The 22763-nt window shown below is 42.1% G+C and overlaps 3 protein-coding genes across 8 annotated transcripts; all 3 read right to left on the bottom strand.

Annotated features, from left to right (window-relative positions):
* Nucleotides 1–218: 218 nt before the first annotated feature.
* On the bottom strand, nucleotides 219–5209 carry LOC111976965 (histone-lysine N-methyltransferase SUV39H1-like). Of its 2 annotated transcripts, XM_024006169.2 has the most exons (7): nucleotides 5130–5209; nucleotides 4353–4498; nucleotides 3226–3888; nucleotides 2867–3013; nucleotides 2400–2529; nucleotides 2056–2088; nucleotides 1330–1363 (listed from the first exon to the last, which is right to left on the bottom strand). In XM_024006169.2, the coding sequence occupies exons 1-6, from the start codon at nucleotides 5146–5148 to the stop codon at nucleotides 2084–2086; spliced, it is 1110 nt and encodes a 369-aa protein (XP_023861937.1). In that variant the 5' UTR covers nucleotides 5149–5209; the 3' UTR covers nucleotides 1330–1363; nucleotides 2056–2083. The 2 variants fall into 2 exon arrangements, with proteins under 2 accessions (XP_023861936.1, XP_023861937.1); XM_024006168.2 differs by lacking the exon at nucleotides 2056–2088 and having other exon boundaries at nucleotides 219–1363.
* Nucleotides 5210–6613: 1404 nt separating this feature from the next.
* LOC111976492 (organic solute transporter subunit alpha) lies at nucleotides 6614–9360 on the bottom strand. Its single transcript, XM_024005344.2, has 7 exons — nucleotides 9194–9360; nucleotides 8630–8781; nucleotides 8454–8527; nucleotides 8168–8323; nucleotides 7825–7936; nucleotides 7491–7743; nucleotides 6614–7335 (listed from the first exon to the last, which is right to left on the bottom strand). The coding sequence occupies exons 1-7, from the start codon at nucleotides 9258–9260 to the stop codon at nucleotides 6911–6913; spliced, it is 1239 nt and encodes a 412-aa protein (XP_023861112.1). The 5' UTR covers nucleotides 9261–9360; the 3' UTR covers nucleotides 6614–6910.
* Nucleotides 9361–11636: 2276 nt separating this feature from the next.
* On the bottom strand, nucleotides 11637–18156 carry porcnl (porcupine O-acyltransferase like). Of its 5 annotated transcripts, none has more exons than XM_070447887.1 (15): nucleotides 18054–18156; nucleotides 17901–17978; nucleotides 16271–16386; nucleotides 15897–16058; nucleotides 15455–15650; nucleotides 15312–15355; nucleotides 14968–15149; nucleotides 14560–14690; nucleotides 14125–14249; nucleotides 13807–13908; nucleotides 13586–13662; nucleotides 13323–13386; nucleotides 13128–13213; nucleotides 12813–12923; nucleotides 11637–12677 (listed from the first exon to the last, which is right to left on the bottom strand). In XM_070447887.1, exons 4-15 carry the CDS (start codon nucleotides 16027–16029, stop codon nucleotides 12576–12578), a joined length of 1353 nt encoding a protein of 450 aa, XP_070303988.1. In that variant the 5' UTR covers nucleotides 16030–16058; nucleotides 16271–16386; nucleotides 17901–17978; nucleotides 18054–18156; the 3' UTR covers nucleotides 11637–12575. The 5 variants fall into 5 exon arrangements, with proteins under 5 accessions (XP_070303988.1, XP_070303989.1, XP_070303986.1 ...); XM_070447888.1 differs by having other exon boundaries at nucleotides 17901–17975; nucleotides 18054–18154; XM_070447885.1 differs by lacking the exon at nucleotides 16271–16386.
* Nucleotides 18157–22763: the final 4607 nt, after the last annotated feature.

Below are 22763 nucleotides of genomic sequence, written 5' to 3'. Positions count from 1 at the left end.
ATATTAGGAATGTTTCTTAAATGTTTTGTACACTCACTGTAGCTACAGCAGCACCATATTATTGGGGGATTTGATGTGAAGTCATAGGAATGCAGCTGCACCATCTAGTGGTGTTGAGGTTGTACTCAAATGAATTGTAAACTTTACATTTTGATTCAGCTACATTTACATTACACTTTTAGTGCTGCATCACTCTAAATATTGTCCAGAAGAATAAATCAGATTAAAACTTTTATTTACAATGTTTTTGCTGGCTGTAAACCTTAAAAAAGATTTGCATTGATAAAAATGAACGTGAATTAAAAAAAAGTTAAATATAAATGACTAAGGAAAATATAAAATAAAAAGGAACAGCTTTGTTTGGCCATCACATTACTACATGAACAATAATATTGACTTCCACATAAAGGACATTTCTCATCTAATTCACAAATAGGTTAAACCATGGAGAGCTTTTTCATGGTGTGGCTTGTAAAATTATACTGCAGCTCACAAACAACCAATTGTAGGACAACAAAACGGGAGTGTCAGAGGGGATTCATTCACATTTAAGAAAAAGTAGGCCGATTCAAAAACAAAAAAAGCACTGGGACAGTTTGGAGGTACACAAAATTCCTAAACATTATTTCAGGACAACATACAGCACTATCTACAAGTGGGGAAGAATTGCAACTTAATAATTTTCTCAACAGTCATTGAAAGCATATCAGTATAAAAGTACACCTTTTAATGTTTCTTTCCACCAACGAGGCTTGAAGCTCAATAAASTTGAGACAGGAACTGCTAGTGAAAATGACTGGGCACCATAGAATTTGCAATGACTATGTTCCACTGAATTTATAGGTCGAGATTTTAAATCCTCAAACACTGACAAAATGTACAGACTGACAAGTGCACTACCGATATGTAAGCGCTGAAGAAATTCTAAAATCCAGGTGTGTAAAATGTATGTTTAAGCTGGTTCATTTAGGTCATATTGGCCATTGTTTTACTAAAATGGTTTACCAACATACTAGATACATTTGGGGACATTTAAAATGAAGTTATGAAAAAAAAAAATACAAAAATGTATCATATCTCTTTTGATATCACCCAATGCACCAATGTGGCTTAAAAGTAAAAAAAAAAAAAAAAATAGACAAATACAAATAAAGCCGTACAATTAACATAATTCCCCGAAATATTACACAGTGTCTGTTCAAGCTTTGATGTTCCGTTTACAATCCATATCAGAAGAGATACTTCCGACATGTGTCAGATCCACACCGGCACTCCACCCGAATCCGCTTTTTGGGAGAGCTTGGGAGTCCCGCTAAACTGAAATTTGAGTCCATCCTCGTGCTCTCTGCATCGACTGGATCAACTGCAATGACAATGTCAAGAGTCAAATTCAGCCAAGACAGCATATCTGAGATATATGCGTTATGGTTAGCTCACCTGCACCACATAATTGTCAAACTGCTTAACAAGCCAAATATGAAAATCGAAGCATCAAACACACTCAAGAGTGAAACGCTAAATAAAGTTTAATGTTGAAATGTCCAGTGTTCATTGAAATTGTATAACTCAATGTAATTCATGTGTTACTGTAGTACAAAAAAAAGTTGGGTTTTCCCAATTGCACTCGCCTACCTAGCCCTGAAAGGACTGAGTTTAGGTAATATGACACATTTGGTGCCCACTCCCACCTTTATAGTTAGTGAAAGTAGCTAGCAAGTTACCTGCAATGCCCACTAGCAGTGATAGGTGATGACAAAATGACAGAGCCTATTCATTTTCAATGAGCCAGGTGAAATGTGCAAAGCGAAGAGAGCGATGCAAAAAAAATTGAGAAAGCTGAACTCTATGCAAATCTCCAGCAATATTGCGGCACGATTACCAATAGAGGCTCATGATAGCTTCCAGCCGATGCTGTATTGGAAGTTGATAAATCCACTACCTATCGTGCTGTGGGCTTGCTGCTCGAAAGAATCACCCACATGGTGATCAAYTGTTGGAAAATCAAGTGACTTGTTGCTTTCAGTTGATATTAGTAACAGTAGCTGTATTATCTACCTTTAATGTGTAAACTGTCATGTTGGGGTCATGCTAGTAGAGCCGGGACGAAACCAGAATCGCGATACTCATTAGTACCGTGGCAAGTAAACAAAACACGAAGCAGATTTACCTTCTTTAGGAAAACAGCCTTAATGTTGGAAACAAACATCATTATGTTGTCATCCAGAGTCACATGTATTTATTTTCTAAGTTATAACACACTATATATTTAACATATAGCAGGTTTTTAAAGSACCAAAGCGATTGGTCTGCTTTGTGTTTTCATTTTTGAAATGTAAAGAATATCTTGATACTAGTATCGCCACAGCCCTACATGTCAGGCAGTGAAACTTCACACTTACTTTGCATCTTGTAGTCAAAAGTGAGCTCTTCTCCTGCCCTGATGGGGCGTGTTGAAAATAAAGCTATCCTCGGGAGCCTCTCATCCAGGTTGTCTATAAACACGTTGTATACTTGCAAGTTGGGGTTGCACTGCAAAACAGAGAAGAGACAACTTAAAGGTCAATACTTTAAGGTCAAATCACATTACAGCAATTAATGCTTTATTTCAGAATAGCCTACTGATTATAATATAGATAAATTTGCTGCACTTCATGCTCTATTTGAGGAAGCATATTAGAGTGCAATACTATAACAYCCATGAGTTGAACCACTTCCATTCTGCTGTGTCTATGATGCGACTGCTTTCACTTGCATCTAGAATACCAAAATATACTACTACCAAAAAGRTACGACATGGTGCTTTGGCTACTCTGCAGGTATGCCTCAGGTTTTGAAAGGTGAACATATATGATAATGTGCCACTCACACTGTGGTTGACAAAGTGGGAGATGTTGCCATGGTGAGCAGCGTCCACTGTATAAACATCCTCCACGTAGTCCAGGTCAAACAGGTAGGTGGCGCCCTGCCGGTCGTACAGGTGTCCTCTCTTCTCCGCCTCGTCCGATGTGATGATCTTGACAAACACACACACACCACTTCAGAAACTGTTCACAAACACCCGTAATAGAAACATAGCACTAGCACAACGTTTGTCTAATGTTCTTTGTCCATYACTCCAATCCAATTTATACATTTTCATGACAGAATAGCTCATTCTGGTAAATGCAGTTGACATAGGCCAATACATTTTACCTAAAGTATTGGCTAATACTTTATACTACTTACCTCTCCAACGTACTCCATGACAAAGGTGTTCTTTTTGATGTGCTGTAGTGCGCGCACGCCCCAGCCTCGGCCGTTCCCAGTCTTGAAGATGCACAGGTCGAATGGAATGCCCTTCTGGACCACTCGGTTGGGGCAGTCAGGCCCGCAGCTGCAGCGGGTGTTACACTCGTAGATGGGCTCCCCGGCCCGCACTCGCACCTGGCCCTTGTCAGTGTAGGCCAGGCGGTGGAGGGAGGCCCCGGGGCAGCAGCCTCCGACCGGATCACTGAAGCAGTCCTTACACTCACAGCCAACAGCCATCTCATTGAGCACGATGCCCTCGCCCACCTTATAGGTGTTGATGTAGGTGAAGTCCCTGGGCGGGCCGTCCAGGTCCACCTCGTTCAGGACAAAGATGCGGCCTGGGTGGTTGCGCGTCTTGTTCAGGTCGGCCTCCCAGCGCTGGAGCCTCTGGCGGAGTTTGGCTTTCTGCACCAGGATCCAGGCTACGTCCTTGTCCAGCCGCTTGGGACAGGTGGTCCGTCTCTTTTGCCGCCTCAGCTCACGCTCCATGTCCTCATGGAACTGAGTCATCAGCTTCTTGCACTTGAGATTTTTGCGGGGCTCCCAAGTGTTGGCCGACTCAGGGAAGCCCTTCCATTTGACCAGGTACAACTCCTGCTCCTGATAGATGACAAAAGGACACATGACTTGGATTGCGTATTAAGCCACAAAATAATTATATTGAACGTGGTACATTTTACAGTGAGGTCCAAAAGTATTGGGACAGTGACACATTTTTGTTGTTGTTTTGGCTCTGTACTCCAGCACTTTGGATTTTAAATGGTACAATGACTATGAGGTTAAAGTGCAGACTGTCAGCTTTAATATAAATTAATGGTAAATAATGTAGTGTCATTTTGGAGCCACTTTTAACAAACTGCAAGTGCACCACATAAATTTGTCGAGTTACAAGCTTGATGTAGTCATTGCGTGCTGTAACTGTTGACTGCTGTCTCTTTATCTCAGTATCCATATGAAACCAAAAGTTAAAGGAACCACACCAACTGACAGTTGCAATGCTCGAGATAACTCTACGGAGGATTTGTCCCAGCCTTCATAGACCCATTGTGAATTAATTCACTCACCTTAGAATTCTTGTAGTCACAGAGGTACTCAACCTCATAGTCATCGATGTTATGCTTGTTCACCTGTAGTTCTTTACAGTGGAGCCTTTCCCGGCGGCAGACAGCCTGCAGATCGTCCAAAGACAGCTTGCAGGATACGTTGCAACCTGCAATGTTGTAATTGTAGCCACCATGTTTAGCTAGCTAAGTTACGTTAGCTAATAGCTGCCAACTACGTTAGGTTTAGAAGGCAACAATTAAATATATTCAGCTTTATCATATTCTTATTTGTTCTAATTTGGAATTGTGCAGGCTAACGGGTTATGTGAAACGCTTGCAAGACAGCTTGCAGACACTGCCAGACAGTTCTAGCTAACTAGCTACTCAACGAGGTCTGTGTTTTGGCGGGTTATGAAGTTCTCCGTTGTTTGCAAGTAACTATGGCTGTCTGAAAACCGGGCCGATTTTCCTCGAATTTACGCTTTATCGTGCCATGCAGCTTGCGATCATTTCTTTGGCTAGTTTAGTTACTAGTTATTCGATATCCGTATGCATTCGTTTAGCTTTTAATTAAAACGTTATCCGCTACAATTTATTTTTTAAAAGACCACACAATCGAAGTGCGCAGATAGAGCGGTCTACTCAATGTCATTGTTATTGCTTTATCAATGCTAAATATTCAATGACAAGCGTGTATTAAAGGTCACATAATTAAGTGTTACATTTGATCAGTTCAAACAGCCACAATAACCTCAAAACACAACAAATATACACGTATTAACTTCCCACCCTCCTTACCGTTCAAATCTTCCGCCATGTTTTCCGCACCGCCAAAATGGAACAATCCTTCGATTGGGGGAAAGACTTTCGAGGAAGCAGCTGTTTCATGCTGTTGATTGGATGGAGCATATTCTAGCGGTATTTCTATTGGAGCAGAAAAAAAACTGTTGCTGCAAGCGAAGCTTTGTAAGGATGTAATTATTTTGCAAGGTCAGCAAGGTATGGAAAGAGAATAATATGCATTTTCTCACTCTAATGTTCAGATAATATTTTTTGGGAAAAAATGTATATTCTTATTTATTATTTAAACCATTGGAAAAATGTGTATCACTAAGAGGTCACAGTAGACACATTGTTTCAAAACGTGGCTCTTACTACATGCCTGGGGGAGTTACAGTAGCCAGCGTAAACTACTTCATATTTGTTTGACATTATATTTGACAATATGAGACCTACAGTACACTACATGGTACATACCAAAAATACTACATACCAAAAGTATGTGGACACCTGCACGTCGAACATCTCATTCCAAAATCATGGGCATTAATATGGAGTTGGTCCCCCCCTTTGCTGCTATAACAGCCTCCACTCTTCTGGGAAGGCTTTCCATTAAGAAGCTGGAACATTGCTGCGGGGACTTGCTTCCATTCAGCCACAAGAGCATTAGTGAGCTCGGGCACTGATGTTGGGCGATTAGACCTGGCTCGCAGTTGGCGTTCCAATTCATCCCAAAGGTGTTCGATGCTGTTGAGGTCAGGGCTCTGTGCAGGCCAGTCAAGTTCTTCCACACCAATCTCGACAAACAATTTATGCATGGAACTCACTTTGTGCATGGGGGCATTGTCATGCTGAAACAGGAAAGGGCCTTCCCCAAACTGTTGCCACAAAGTTGGAAGCACAAAATCAGCTAGAATGTCCAGTTCTGTGAGCTTGTGTGGCCTACCACTTCGCGGCTGTGCCGTTGTCGCTCCTAGACGTTTCCACTTCACAATAACAGCACTTACAGTTGACTGGGGCAGCTCTAGCAGGGCAGAAATTTGAGGAACTGACTTGTTGGAAAAGTAGCATCCTATGATGGTGCCATATTGAGTTAAGTTACTGAGCTTTTCAGTAAGGCCATTCTACTGCCAATGTTTGTCTATGTTAATTGCATGGCTGTGTGCTCGATTTTATACACCAGCCGAATCCACTAATTTGAAGGTGTGTCCACATACTTTTGTATATATAGTGTATCTTTGGTATCAAGGCACTTCAGAGGGAAGGCTAGGCCAGAGGCCTACTATGTATGTGGTGTGAGAAGCTCATAGGGAGCCAATATCATCTACCCCATGGGGCAGTTATGAGAACAGATTATATTAGTGCTTACTTTGAATTGAACATTACATTAACCCATAAAGGTAATCAAATTCATATCAAACTCCAAAGATTTTTTGTACGTTTTGAGAGACGGCATTAGAGACACAGAGACCGATTAATAAATATGCAATATTTGTGCAACAGGCATTTTAAAAATGAGTTTATTGGCTTTTTGAGATAACATTGCAAAACAAAATGTAGAGTATAAAAAGTAGGGAAAAAATCTGGGTAGGAAAAAATGACAGCCTATCACACCAGTAGCTACCATCTTCATTCAGCTAAGGAATAGATAGAGCCAGAGTCTCAGTCAATATACGCAAAAAGGAACAAACTGGTTAAGGTAGTACCTCAAGCGGTGAGGTGTGTTTCTTCCATTTTCTGGAGGTGACCCCTATGTTGTCTTCCCACCAGGAGATTCCAGGACAGTACATTCCATATTGTCATACAACAGTAACATTTCTAGACTCTACAACATTGATGTCAGCAGTGACAGTCAGTTTGGGCAACTCCAAAGTGCCACTTTCATCAGTTACGTTTTCTGGCCTCACTGTCTTTTGACGTCTCGGTTGAAGAGGGAAAGGGAAGCAATCCAAAGGGGCGTGTTCGACTTTACAGAGGCTGTCCTCACTGCTGTCACTACTACAGTCGGGATTGGAGACTCCGGTGCCGCCCCAGCTAGGCCAGGGGTTCTCCCTGAGTGGCACCACGTCTTCAGTCTGAACCGCCTTCTCCATCAATATGCCTCTGGGGGGCCTCTCCTCCAGCCCAAAGTCCTCCTCTAGACTAGGCTCCACTTTACGGAAAGTGTGGCGGGCAAAGAGGCATATGCAGAACATCTCCACAATCACAGAGTAGTGGTAAATTACTGAGAGAGGAAGATAATAAAATAGAAAAGGTTACCACCAATGTCACATTGATAATTTTAATAATAAACATGTATCTCCACTGTTACAATATTGACATGGAGATGATGTTGAGAGGGAGATGTATGGGGGAGGACTTCCATCACAGTGCACTTACGCTGGGAACGCATGAGGACAGAGAAGGGAGCGGTGCAGGGCACCACCTCCAGGGCCCCCATGGTCTCCAGGATTCCACTCTGAAGGCCACACAGCACCAACACTACAATGATACAGACAAATTTGGCCCTCAGCCCATAGCCAGGCAAGGCCTTTTTGGTGGCTTTGTAAAACAGCAGGTGGCCATAGAAGGACAAGAAGGTAGACACGCCTATGATGACATTCGTGTACATATTGGGATTGGCATAATCCACCTGTGAAAAATTGCATGGATATGGTTAAAAAGAAAATGGTTACAATGCAATTATGTCTTGCGATATATGCATTCCACTCACATCTCCATAGTCATACTGCTCATCTGTCCAGAGGACCAGAGTGACAAAGAACAGGATGGTTCTGACCACAGACAGTTGCAGCACAGCAGCCATCATCCATCCCAGGCTGGTCCTATGGAGGGAGAGGTAGTGGGCAGGGTGATTACGGCAATATATGTGCATTTATCATTATCGCAACATGGGAGATTATGGTGATATATTGTGCATTTATCAATATTGCGATATGGGGCCATTACAGCAATATTGTTTATCTATCATTATTGCGATGTGGCCATATCTTATGAATCTATCATTATCACGATATGGATGCGCACACTGAGGAGGACACCCAGTTATAAAGTACCTGTTGATGGCTATCATAGGGAGGCAGCAGCAGCAGCAACATGGGAACGGATCCGGAGACACCTGCTCTCCAGCTAAGATCTCCAGCATGCGGGCCTTACCCCCAAAGAAGTCTGTGATGAGCCCCATAAACTTTAGCAAAGTAATGGAGTGGTACCTTCAGAGCAGGAACGACATATGGAGAGATAGTTTTACTGATGGAAGTTTTAGCCCAGAATGATGTGAACAATTTAAATTAGTACACAAAACAAAGTGATGGTCAGAAAGAGGTTGTACTCAATACTTACAGAGAAGCTATGAAGCTACATAGTGAGGAGGAGCGAGGAACGTACAGCGCAATGATTGAGGTTAAGCCAAAGACCTGACCGAAAGAGAATGAGTGTAGTTAGGCAACAATGACAAAATGTACAAATACCTATACGAAACAATTGAAATGTGTGGCAAAAATGAGAGGTCCCTTTACCGGGTACATGCCCAGTATCCACAGGTAGAGGCGCCGGCGTCTGGAGTAGGGGACGTGACGCAGGAAGAAGCCCACCTCTTCTAGGAACAGGGCCAGCATGATCACAGCGAACCCAGCAGGAATGAGAAACAGCCATAGCTCATCCTTGATCACTGGGTACCAACGCACAACACAAGGACTTGTGGTGGGACAAATCATATACAACACATACAGTTCCCAGAAAACAACAATAGAGCTAACATTATCATAAACACTGGTGACACACTGGTGTGAGGTAAGTCTCAGGCGGAAATGCCCCAACACATTAGCAGGGTTGGTGTAGCAGAGAATGGCTCAGTTAGCATCACTCAGAATCTAAGACGGCAAACACCAATATTGCACATAGACAAAGCATTGAAAAAGCATTGTGCCGTTTTTGGCATAGAAAGAAAATGTTGGTGTCTTCAAGCACGGACGTTTATCACACAGAACCTGATATGTATCAGATCCAATGACTGCAAATTCTCTGGCCACTCAAAAACATAGCCCATACAGTTCATGTGAATGCATAAATGCTGGTCTTACCACTGAAGAACTCCCAGGACAGCGGGATCTCTGCTCCTAACCAGCTGCAGTTAACTCCTCTCCTCATCCTCTCAGAGAGCACAGTTCCCACTAACAAACACCACAAACCCTAAACATATTATGAATAGGACAGAATTTAGAGTAGGTCTCAAATTTAGGGAGGGACAATTACTTTTGAACTAACTGACCTCGTATAGAAAGACTGATGTAATAAAGGACAAGACTTTGTTTTTCTATTCTCAGAGGACGGACACTTGGCGAGTGTCTTGTCAGTTCCGTGTTGAGATGGCGTCCTGTCGTCTGAACGATGCTTTCCTGATAGCAGTGATTAATGATTGACTAAACACAGGTAAGCCGACAGATGGGGAGCCAAGTCCACTCTGGAATGTGTCAACTTGTGTTGTCTCTGAACCGATTATGAGGCGGCTCTAAACAAGCTGGGTTGTGAAACTAACGTAACAAATTGTTTTTAAGTTGTCATACCATGTATCATTTAGCTATTTGATTTAGAATTTTAGGACCCCTCTAGGTATCAAAACAATTGTTTTAAATTATTTGATAAAATATTGAATTTGGGCTTTACTACTATAGCCCATAGAAATTAATTGAATAACACATTCATAAATGGAAAAGTAATTATTTTTTATCAAAAAACATTAAGGAATAAGTGTCTCTAGGAGATACAGTATAAGAACGCTCAGGAAATATTTTACTTTTTTGGACACATATTTAACCCCTTTTTTTGTTGGTACAAAACTAGCTCCATACTTCCATAATTGAAAATAATTGGTCCGGGGTTACCTTCAGTCGAGTCCTGTCGTTGTTGTTGGGGTTGTAGAGCAAAACAGAAATACCACCGTGTTCGTAAGTCTCCCCTTTCCAATATGGGGTCATATCAGTAGAGGCTGCTGGGGGAAGAACGGCTCATAATAACCGTCGGAACGTAGCAAATGGAATGGCATCAAACACCTGGAAACCATTTGTTTGATGCATTTGATACCATTCCACTGATTCCGCTCCAGCCATGACCACAAGCCCGCTCTCCTCAATGAAGGTTCCACCAACCTCCTGTGGGTTATATTAGTTTGTAGCCCAAACGGTTCGGATGCTACAGACAGACGTTGGCACATCGGCGGTACTGATTTTAGACCAGTCCCATGGGGCTTGTGGGTGTCGTAGAGAAAAACGGAGTACACCATCGTGTTTGTGAGTCTCATCTTTCCATATAGTGGTCATATTAGTTAGTCGGCCAAACCGTTCGGACGCTACGTTTTCGTGAGAAGACCAATTTTCAATGTCTACTGGTCTGACAAACAGTGCTGTAGCTCTGCCACTTTCCACCGCAGATGCGGAAGGCCAACATCGGCGGATGCAGTGGTTTGAGATGCAGCCCATGCAAAAAAGCCCATACAGATATCTCTACCTTAAAACTGACAGATTTATGGGAATTGTTGTATTATGTCAATTAGATTGACGCATAGACTCTTAAGGATTAAGACAATAAGTTATATAAAGTTGTCTTTGTACACAACACTTGTAATAAGAATGATACTCTTCTTAGTGGTTAAGATTAACTCCACTGAACAAAAATATAAACGCAACATCTAAAATGTTGGTCCCATGTTTCATGAGCTGAAATAAAATATCCCAGAAATGTTCCATATGCACAAAAAGCTTATTTCTCTCAAATGTTGTACACAAATGTATTTACATCCCTGTTAGTGAGCATTTCTCCTTTGGCAAGATAATCCATCTAGTTGACAGGTGTGGCATATCAAGAAGCTGATTAAACAGCATGATCATTACACAGGTGCACCTTGTGCTGGGGACAATAAAAGGCCACTAAAATGTCACACACAACACAATGCCATAGATGTTTCAAGTTGAGTGCAATTGGCAATCTTGACTGCAGGAATGTCCACCAGAGCTGTTGCCAGATAAATGTAAATTTCTCTACCATAAATCGCCTCCAACAACATTCCAAAGGCCACAATCAACATCCTGATCAACTCTATGCACAGGAGATGTGTCGCACTGCATAAGGAAAATGGTGGTGACACCAGATACTAACTGGTTTTCTGATCCATGCCCCTATTTTTTATTTTAAGGCATCTGCGACCAACAGATGCATATCTGTATTCCCAGTCATGTCAAATCCATAGATTAGGGCTTTGTGAATTTATTTCAATTAACTGATTTCCACATATGAATTGTTACTCAGTAAACAAATGGAAATTGTTGCATGTTGCATTTATATTTTTGTTCAGTATACTTGATGTACTAACCATTGTTTTGATCTGGCATTTTAAATGATATAATTTGCGGCAAAATACAGTACAATCCTTCACCTTGTTGAATAAATAATGTAACTACTAGGGTGTGTTTTACCTCCCATTACCAAATAAACCGTTCATTGATTAGTTTTTAAGTAGGGCCACGGAACTAGAAATAAAATGTCTTTAATAGAAAAACAGATACACAAGTAGAAATAAAGTACCTCCATCGAGAACATCATGTATTATAAACTGGGTGGTTCAAGCCCTGAATGCTGATTGGCTGACAGCCGTGGTATATCAGACCGTATACCACGGGTATGACAAAACATTTATTTTTACTGCTCTAATTACATTGGTAACCAGTTTATAATAGCAATAAGACACCTCAGGGTTTGTGGTATATGGCCAATATACCACGGCCAAGGGCTGAATCCAGGCACTCCACGTTGCGTCGTGCTTAAGAACAGCCGTTAGCCGTGGTATACTGGCCATAAAACACACACCCCCCGTGCCTAATTATATAACATCAATGGTCCAACATAATACATTCACTTAAGGCACACTGCACCTTAGCCCCAGGTTAACAAATGCTTGTATGAACACAGGAAAAGCTAGACCAGTCTTAGCCTGGGGCTAAGAACAATGCAGTGTGAGAAGGCTAATAGTGCTACTGATATACACAGAAGCATAAATATTCATAATGATTGTGTGTGATCAAACTCCAAAAGACCTGAAGATGAACAGTAGCCTATACAGAAGCCACTGACAAATCTTCAGCCTACCTCTGGTTCTCAATCTCCACAGTGTGATGCATCATAGCAATGAACTTGTGTGTGACTGGTTTGTTAGTGTTCACCACAACAAACAAATACAGAAAGACCCTGGTAAACAATGCAGCATTCTTCCAGTCATGATGGTGTGGGACAATTGTCCTGGCTCTACACTTTGCTACTCCGTGTCCACTAAGTCTTTACCCACACCAGACCTTGCTAGGTAAGATGGCCCACCTGTGAACTAAGGGTTCTTTTTGGACCAGGCTTTTGTCTTCTGTTCTTTTTGGACCAGGCTTTTGTCTTCTGTTCAGTACAGACTTTCGCCCAATGAGATTACTGAATGAGGCGGTAGAAGAGCCAGCTGCCGAACACCAGCCAGTGGCTGGCCCAGTTCAACTCTGACCACTTCTGAATGGTGTGGTTGGCCACATAACCCTGAGAAGGAGGACAATGGTGACTAAATGTGTATAAGTAATACATTCATGCAGTTCATATAGACCACTGTTTAATTCTTATGTTCTCCATTAACTTGGCCCCAGCCAGGAGTAGCAGGTCATTGGTGGGCCTTACCTCCTCTGCAGCCAAGTTGTCTACTTCAGCGTCAAACAGGGAGCCCAGGTATGTCAGGTGGAAGATGGCCATGGCACTGAAGGCCAGGTTGATGCCATACACCCACAGCTCCTACGAGAGAGGCACAGATCATTCACTACACTGGGGATGTGTTCTGAATCCCAAACCTCCCCGCAATGTGCACTAGCTAGCTCACTCACCCCACATGGACCCATTCAATGTGCAATTAACAATAGGTTCTCTTATGGAAAGCACCTTCAAAATATGATATACAAACTTGAGTGGAAAACATTCCTGGATGCAACAAGCATGTACCTTCTTCTGCTGATGATGGCAATTGTTGGGACACTGTTTGGACAGGATACAGGCACTAAAGATGGCTGCCAGCCTCTTCCTCAGAACTGACAGAGGATGACAAGACAATAAGGTGATGTACAACCTTTGAAACAAAACTCACATAAAACAAGCGAGCATGTGAATGTGAAAAGCAGATAGGCGCGGTAACTTCACCATGTTCCACGTAGGTGATGAAGCCCAGAGACAGCAGCACGGCCCCAAGATGGAAGCTGAGGCCCTGGAGAAAACAAAATGGCAGATTGGTTTTACAACATCGGAAGCTGATCAACCAACTATTCACTTTGGCCTCAGCCTGAGGGATAAGGCAGTGACATTTTCAAAATCAGATCAAATCTTACTAAAGCAAAAAAACAGTATTAAAGTTTTCTGAATCATCACGTAAGATGACATCACTGAGTTGGTTGACTCATACTCACATGTAGCAGGGCACTGGCTGTGTAAGTCACAATGATGGAAGAAAATGTGCCAAGTTTCAAAGCACTTTTGAAAACATCTATAACAAAATGGGGGAAAGACACAGTAATCAGTTGACATTTTAATATGTAAAAAAGTAAATATGGTTGGTTAAACAGGGCCCATAGTTCTAACATTTATGTCTAATCTGTTTATAGTAAATTGAAGGTGTAATGATGCTTACATATGTTGAGCCAGCGAGACATGGGGATGTTCCAGGAGGTCACCACCAGCACCATGGACCTGGGCAACTCCACATTCAGAGGCTTAACCACTTTCAGATCCCTAAAAACACATTTTGTGCATTCATGGATATGCACATGCATGCACGCACACATTATTTTCACATATCTTATCTAGACAGATATTACAATAGGTACATAGCATAGTAACATAGTGTCTATCACAATACTGCAATTATAAACTTAACCTACAGGCAAATTGATAATATATGAAATGTGTACCACTAATTGAACCATAGATCGTATGAATTGAACTCCCCATTTGATATTGTCTTTGTCTTCAGTGAAACCTGCTCCTGCCAGCACAGTAGTACTTTCGCTGAGGTGGCCCACAAAGTAGTTACTGAAGTGGAAGGATACAGCATTCTCATACGCATGGAGCCACCTGTACACAGGGAAAATAGACAAGATAGCTCTAAGATACTGTTTATAGCCTTTCTTCATTCAGCAATAATGCCAGGAATAGTATTATGCACTGACACCATCTTGAAGTGTTATCTATTGCTACTACCAGTGCTTGTCTGAAGAACTTTGTTTGATGTTCTTCATCACAATAACCCTTACCTTGCTTATGTGCCTCTTGGAAGCAGAGAAACAGAAATAAATGGAAATCACTAACATAAAGTTGGTGTACATTCACATATCAAAATAGCATTGGAATGACCAAGGAATTGCTCAGTGAAACATGCACTCACGTGCGCAGTCCTCTGCTCCCGTGGATTGGAATGAAGTAAGGAAAGAGGTATGGGGCGATGCAGTTGGATATCACCAAGCATACCTGGCATTTCACCCAGCTGACTGAAAACTTCTGGAGCCAGGACCAACTCTGGGGGACAGAGAAGCCAAGTTAAAAAAGGACAGATTTTAGCAGCCATTTTTACTTAAAGCTGCTACAGTATGTGGATCTAACTGCGGTGAAAAGAGGTGTAAACTTTGCACCAGCGCAAACACTTAGTAAATCTGGACCAATATGTTATAGGCCTATATGTCAAATGTAAATTCAGATACTATCCAGGAATCAATTCAGCTTTCTTTTAACAAGTTGACTGAGAATACATAATTTATTTGCAAAACAGTAGCACATCTCTTCAGCTGTGGCTTACTAGTTTACGGCTCTCAATTGCCTCTTTGTAGCTTGAGTAGCTAATCCAGGGTCCAAAGATGACAGTGCCCACAAAGAGAATGTAGCCTGTGAACTCCAGAGGGTTGGGCACAGCGAGCACAGTGCCTCTGTCCAGGTCAAAGGCCAGAGAAATGGCCTTCATGGCCACCACCATCTGAGAACCTGAGGAAGTGGGGATGATAGGCAAAGCATGCACAGTTGTTCCTTCACTAAGGTCTCGAATACAATGTAACAGGAAGATGTCCGTGTCTGAATCTATAAAATCATGCATATGTCTCATACTGCCTTGCCATCCAATCATTCACATCTGTGCAGGACATTTACCTCTCATTTTATGCCAGGTCACTGTGTCAATCATATGCAGCTCTCTGGAGAGAAAAAACCCCCAGGAGAAAACAGTTAAGTGGAGCAACATTGCCTATGATGCAGCATTAGCAATAGATGGAGTTATCATTTTCATTCATTACCCCATGAGTAGATAGATGAGGATAGTGGCAGAGAGGAAGATTCCTCGGCTACTGGAGTGGCGGTTGAGGAACAGGACAGTGTAGCAGAGCATACTGAGCATTAACACCCACACCATGGACTGCTCAAAGAACAGGTAGAGGGCATATAGACCCGCTGACACTGAGCCCAAGTGTTTCACAGAGGACGAGAGACCTACTGGAGGACAGGAAACACTAAGTACCAGGCTGGCACCACCAAAGGCCTTTGTACAAATTGGGGTGCTTTTCTAGACATCTGTAAGATAATACTGAATGCTTTATCTGTCATCAGTACATGTGTCCCACACACTGTGGATGGTGTCATGGCAAGGTATACATTACATGATTCAGTCTTTGTCTATAAAGTTAGGCACATCCTCTGTTTAATGCTCATTAAATAATGTTATTGGTCAAGTGAACTCACCCAGCCTACAGAGGAGTCGACAGAGCAGGCAGAGGAGCAGTAGCTGCCAGACCTGTTCCACTCCCTGCTGTGCCGTAGGGAGCACACAGCTCTCCCCTAGCTCCTGGAAGAACTCTATCCTGCTGAACTCCATGGTGTAGCCTCAACTCTGCCTGGCTCTCACTAGAGTGGAGAAACATTAAAATAATGCAGCTGTATGTGAGTGATCAATGTTAAAAAGGCATAATGTATAAAATGTCCTACTGTTCAATTGTCAGTGTAATTTAAATGAATGCCTTGGCTTTCTTGAGTATAACTTATTATATATTATGAGCTTGGTACAATGGCCCACAATAGGTTGTAATCAGGGTTGTGCGGTCTGCCCAACGCATTACCGGGGGCAAACTACCCGCCCTCCAGGACGCCTACAGCACCCGATGTCACAGGAAGGCCAAAAAGATAATCAAGGACATCAACCATCTGAGCCACTGCCTGTTCACCCCGCTATCATCTAGAAGGCAAGGTCAGTACAGGTGCATCAAAGCAGAGACCGAGAGACTGAAAAACAGCTTCTATATCAAGGCCATCAGACTGTTAAACAGCCATCACTAGCACATTAGAGGCTGCTGCCTATAGACATAGACTAGAAATCCCTGGCCACTATAAGGAATGGAATACTAGTCACTTTAATAATGTTTACATATATGGCATTACTCATCTCATATGTATATACTGTATTCTATTCTATTCTACAGTATCTTAGCAGGTAGCCTAGTGGTTAGAGCATTGGGCCAGTAACCGAAAGGTTGCTGGATTGAATCCCCGAGCTGACAAGGTAAATCTGTCATTCTGCCCCTGAACAAGGCAGTTAACCCACTGTTCCCCAGTAGGCCTTCATTGTAAATAAGAATTTGTTCTTAAGACTTGCCTAGTTAAATAAAGGTTAAATTAAAAACAAATAAATAATGTTTACATATCTGGCATTACTCATCTCATATGTATATACTGTATTCTATACTATTCTACATGATCTTAGTCCGTTCCGCTCTGACATCGCTCGTCCATGTATGTATATAGTCTTAATTCATTCCTACTTAGATTTGTGTGTATTGGGTATATGTTGTGTAATTTGTTAGATATTACTTGTTAGATATGACTGCACTGTCGGAGCTAGAAGCACAAGCATTTCGCTACACCCGCAATACGATCTGCTAATCACGTGTATGTGACCAATAACATTTGATTTCATTTGTATTACCGGTATTTTGTGTTGTCAATAATCCGTGTTGGGGAGTAGTGAACTACGTGTAGTTCAACAAGTAATTTAATAAATATTCAGTAGCTTGKTGGTAGTTTAACAAATTCAAACCTTTGTGAGCCTGCAGTAGTTTATTTTGCCATGTAGTGGTGAAGCTAACTATACTGTACTTGTTTTGCAAAAAGAAAAGATGGGTGAAGTAGGCAATAATGTTCTTTCTTTTTCAGCATCAGACCTGCCTAATTCTGATTTTGTGTTTAAAAGGCTAACTTCTTCCAGTGTGAAGTCATTGGTAGCAAGCTTGGTAAACTATATTTTCAGAATAGTTTCCCCAACACTGTAAATAACGTAAAATGTTTGAGTAAATGTCCCGAACTCCATTACAAAAGTAGCTGGTTCAAACTGTTGAAATACAATTTTAAAAATCCTCTAAAACATTGTAATTTTTAACGAGGTTTTGTCATGTTATGGCAGTGGCTACTAGTTTAAGGCGGGGTTGGTAAAAATAGCAAACTTGCCTGTTGCTCGAGACAATGGTACACGGCATAGTCAGCAAGAGTGCAACACATTGAACGGATAGCTAGCTAGCTTGCAGAGTATTTGTGCCAACTCTCGATATCTGGACGAAAGTTTGAGAAACGCCAACCTTCGCTGGCTAACTTTAAACTTGAATGAGTTGTTCGCTAACATGCAGCCAACATTGCTGGCTAACTAATAAAGCAGACGAAGTGAAACGCTAGCTAACTCGCTAGCCAGCCAGAGCTCACCTGAAATAGTTTTCACTTGTCTGATTCGTGTCCTACTCGTCCTCTACTATGCCAATGTCCGCGTCCACTCGTCTCCTACTGAAAATGAAGTTATTTTAGAATCAATATATTCAAAAAATGTTTTGGAATAGAAAATCTCGTGCAACGCATTACCTTGAAACACATTCGTATTTCGACTCTTCATAATCACTGGCTACACTGTCCACCAGGGGACACCATTCTCTGAGCTCTCTCTGTGTGTTTGCATATTGAATGCAAGCGGAATCCACATGCTATATTCCAAATGATCAAGCTGTTTTTGTATAAACCTTATGTACGTGTTGAGAGGGTTAAGATGCAAGTCACACTTTGAACAGGGATTGGACTGCCATTTTTGTGATTTTGCTCACTGAGAAAACGCATGGCCCCTGCTGTAACAGTGCAAATGTGAAAAACACAGTTGGTCTAATAACATAATTACACTGGCTTGAATAATATCCAAACATGCATCAGCACCCAAACCTTTGAATCTAATTTTTAGCAAAACAGTGCAATATCCTACATGACAAGGCTGCTCAACCCGTGAGATATGAACTGCCACTTTTGTCAGACTTATGTTACCTTTACCTGTATGTCCCATACCCACAGCACTGACAGTCATTCCAGAAACTATATATTTTAAATGTGTAGATTTTATTGTGTCGATGCAATGGATAATTATTGTGTATTAATGAAAATGTTACATTTGTTTCAAGTAATTCAGCCTTAGCTGCGATTGATAGCTGCTATTGATACCATGGCATGTTGCCTTATTGAAATAAAACCACTCTCAACTCACACTTTTCTCTTCATGACAGATAATGAGATGTCTTTGCATGAAATAGCCTATTCTATTCAATTGTACACCATCAACCTAAGAAACAATGAAAACCAATATTGTTAGTATGTTAACAAAAGATGACTGTAAATTCACCATTTCAATACCAGTGTTCATAACTGTAAGCTTCAGACTTCTATTTTTTGTCATAGAGAAATGAGATTGAAACTGATCTGGAAGAGGGAAGAAAGATGAGAGGAAAGAATAAATGTTTTCCCTTCGTCTCCCCTTTCCTTCTGAGGGTCCTGGGCAGTATACCCCCCTGTCCTTCTGTCTAAATGCCCTGGACCGAGTCTCTTCTCTCTACTTCCTCTTTCCCTCTCTCTTCTAGGAGCATATGTTAAGACTGGGCAGTTCTCTACTAATAAGATGCTCCTATTGTGTCAGGTTTCTTTTTTCAGTGCAATAGTAGTGGTTGTTATAATTTTGTTGGTGGGGGAATGGTGCAAGGCTTGCTGTGCTGGCAGAAGGTTATTATAGGACTCTTAATGAGTTTACCTCCAGGTGGTCGGCTCTGTAGACCCACTGCTTTGCACATGTTTGTTTGTTCTGCGTCGAGAACAGTCAGGCCCTGAAGAGGTCCACATTTCACCTTCTATCCCCTCTTTCCTGGTGAGAGAAGTTTGTCAGTGAGCGGTAACAGAGAGCATTGACATGAAACCTTGTCATTTAAACAGATGCACATGTATACATTCAATATATACTAAGATAATAATATGTTTTTAAGCCTGTTGTTCATGCAGTATATAATAAATGATAAGCAGGCCATATGTGATTATTAGGTTTGTTTAATTGAGTTGCAGTGTTGGCAGTGTCTATGTTGGCAGTGTCTTCCTCATCCCTAGGGAGAGAGGCACGTGTGGCACATTCAACTCCAGTAAATAATCAAACAGCCCTTTCATTCTCTTCAAGAGGTCAGTCCTTTTGCAACACCTGCTCCCACTGGAGGAGAAAGAGAAGCCTCTCCGGGGTGGCGACCTCTGTTACCACTCACCTCCGAGAGGTCAGGGGTCAAATAGTGACCGGTGTGGCTGCCCATCGTGACACTTCTTCTCTGGGAGAGGTGTCCTGTTTCCCTGTGACCTTCAGGGAATAGAGTGAAAAGTTGGTCATCATCAGAAGAAATKTTAATACATTATTGTATAACAAATAAGTAAATCATTCATTAAAAAATGTTCTCAATTTGTGCAGATCTAGACATCAAAATGTTTCCAACCATTATAATACTACCTGAAAACATTGTCTGCAATATTGTTTTCTTTATTGCATTGTCTATTTTAGATGTGTGTGTGAAACAGATGTAGGAACATGCATGGGGAAACAGCTTAATAACAAAGGCACAGAAATGCCCGGTTTTGAAGTACTGTTTAAAAGATGTTCACAATGTGGTAATGTAAGCAGATTGACTTAATTAAGTATTTTTTTCATTTGTAACAATTTCATAATCAATATTTTACAAATGGCAATTGCAAGGGGCTTTGCCTCTCTGGATGACAGCCATAGAAAGCAGGCCGGCAGCTGCTTATAATGTCACACAATTTATATCTTAGTGCATAAGTATGGGGGAGTCCTACATCCCCTCACCCTCCATACATTATCTATATACCATGAAGGTTATTTGCATACAGATGCCAACTCAGCCTGGCTAGTTGGATTTGAGAAAGGGGGGGGGGGGGAATTCACTCAGTCCTTTGGCTCTGCGCCATGGCACAGGAATGTGGAATTAAAATTACCATGGATACTTCGGAGTGTGGGCCGGTCCTAATTAATCTTTGAAGATGTCTAATCTAACAATCATATTGGCTGGGCTTCACAGTCTGCAGGTAGATTTTATATTTTTCTGGCTTTCTTTTTGAATGAGGGGCAATGGGGGCTGCTGTATTGCCGAGGGCAAGGTGACGAAACAAAAATAGTCTGGAGACCAGAAAGTGAGTGTGCTTAATTATGTGGGGGGGGGGGGGCTGAGCTGGGTGGGAGGGAGGGTGTATAAGGGCAGGTGGCATGAACATCTAGAGTAGAAGGCAAATTGTCTTATTGGGAGGGGTGTGGTGGGGGGTCTATTGAGAAGTTGAGGGATGAATGAAAAAAAGAGTACTATTGGCACGTTGTCATATTCACTCCACAAAACAAGTGAACCTATACTTTTCGACATCTGCTGAGCTTATTTGGCAAGGCATGGCAGAATACTTGGTATTTTAAGTGTGATGCATTTTTACAAATAGAACATTTTTATTCAACGATTATCTGAAGTTCAGTTTGTGTTTACCACACCATACCTTTTTAAGCTACTCCTCTTTGTAACTTCAGTCTTACAACTTTGAGTCACTTCATAGATCCCTATGCACAAACAATTCCAGAACAATTTACTTGAAAATACTGAAATGTGTATTTTTTTGTATTTGAGCTTCAAATAAATATTGAAATGATCCAGGGATATTGATGCAGTCGTTCTTTTCACACTAACTTTAGACAGACTAGAGTGATATTACACTGAAGAGTGACAGCTGTGGCAAGAGCCTTTTTTTCACTATTCACACACAAAACACACACACACGCAGACACACGCAGACAACACACACACACACACACCACACACACACACACACACACACACACACACACACACCACCACACACACAACACACACACACGCACACACACACACACACACACAGAGGAGTCCTCATTAAGCAGCCAATGGCCTGGAAATCATCCCGCTGGCTCCGCCCCAAAGTGTGAGCAGCCTTTGTTATTGTAATCAGGCTCTTAGTGTGCAGGGGGCAGGGGGTGCGTGTGTATGCGTGTGTGCAGTGCAGCAGGACTTGGCCATCCGTCAGTATGCCTCCTCACAGCTCCCATCCATAGGCCCATACAGCATCAGATTTTAAAAAACAACTACCAATGCAAACACTACAAAATACAGTTTATTTTTGATGAAAACCATTGATGAAAACCATGTGAAAAACACCAAATCGAAAAAAGTTAATTTCAAGGTAATCATAATCAGGTCTCAGCCATACGTCTCAACTCTCAAAGTTTGAGCCTGCAGAATACCTTTACGACAACCAGAAGTGCTGTCAGAAAGGAGGTGAGTGGGGGGGGGGGGCTGCAGCCTGTGGTCATCAATATCTGCAGGCCATCTGTCAAAGGGGTCTATGGAGGCGCCAGTCTCCACTCACAGGACGAGAAGGACATATGGTGAACCATAAAGTTACAGAGCACCATTCACAAGGAGAGGAGAAGGGCCAGACTAACAGAGACACAGGAACAGACAGACAGGACAGACAGACAGACAGACAGCAGACAGACAGACAGACAGACAGACAGACAGACAGACAGACAGACAGACAGACAGACAGACAGACAGACAGACAGACAGACAGACAGACAGACAGACAGACAGACAGACAGACAGACAGACAGACAGACAGACAGACAGACAGACAGACAGACAGACAGACAGACAGGACAGACAGACAGAAGACAGACAGACGACAGACAGAAGACAGACAGACAGACAGACCAGACAGACAGACAGACAGACAGACAGACAGACAGACAGACAGACAGACAGACAGACAGACAGACAGACAGACAGACAGACAGACAGGACAGACAGACAGACAGACAGACAGACGAGACAGACAGCAGACAGACAGACAGACAGACAACAGACAGACACAGACAGACAGACAGACAGGACAGACAGACAGACAGACAGACAGGCAGACAGGACAGACAGACAGACAGACAGACAGACAGACAGACAGGACAGACAGACAGACAAAGGACAGGACAGACAGACAGACAGACAGACAGACAGACAGACAGACAGACAGACAGACAGACAGACAGACAGACAGACAGACAGACAGACAGACAGACAGACATGAGTGGAGAGTGGAGAGTGGAGAGAGATGAAAACAATGAGAGAATGGGAAGCAAGTAAGAGAGAGAGATGGCATTTGTAGATGACAGTCAGGCTACAGTGTGTCAAATGGTAGGCA

This window comes from Salvelinus sp. IW2-2015, linkage group LG17 (assembly GCF_002910315.2).
Source record: "Salvelinus sp. IW2-2015 linkage group LG17, ASM291031v2, whole genome shotgun sequence".
In the NCBI taxonomy this organism is placed as follows: Eukaryota; Metazoa; Chordata; class Actinopteri; order Salmoniformes; family Salmonidae; genus Salvelinus; species Salvelinus sp. IW2-2015.
The sequence above is the reverse complement of the archived record's forward strand: the minus strand, read 5'-3'. Positions and strand labels throughout refer to the sequence as shown.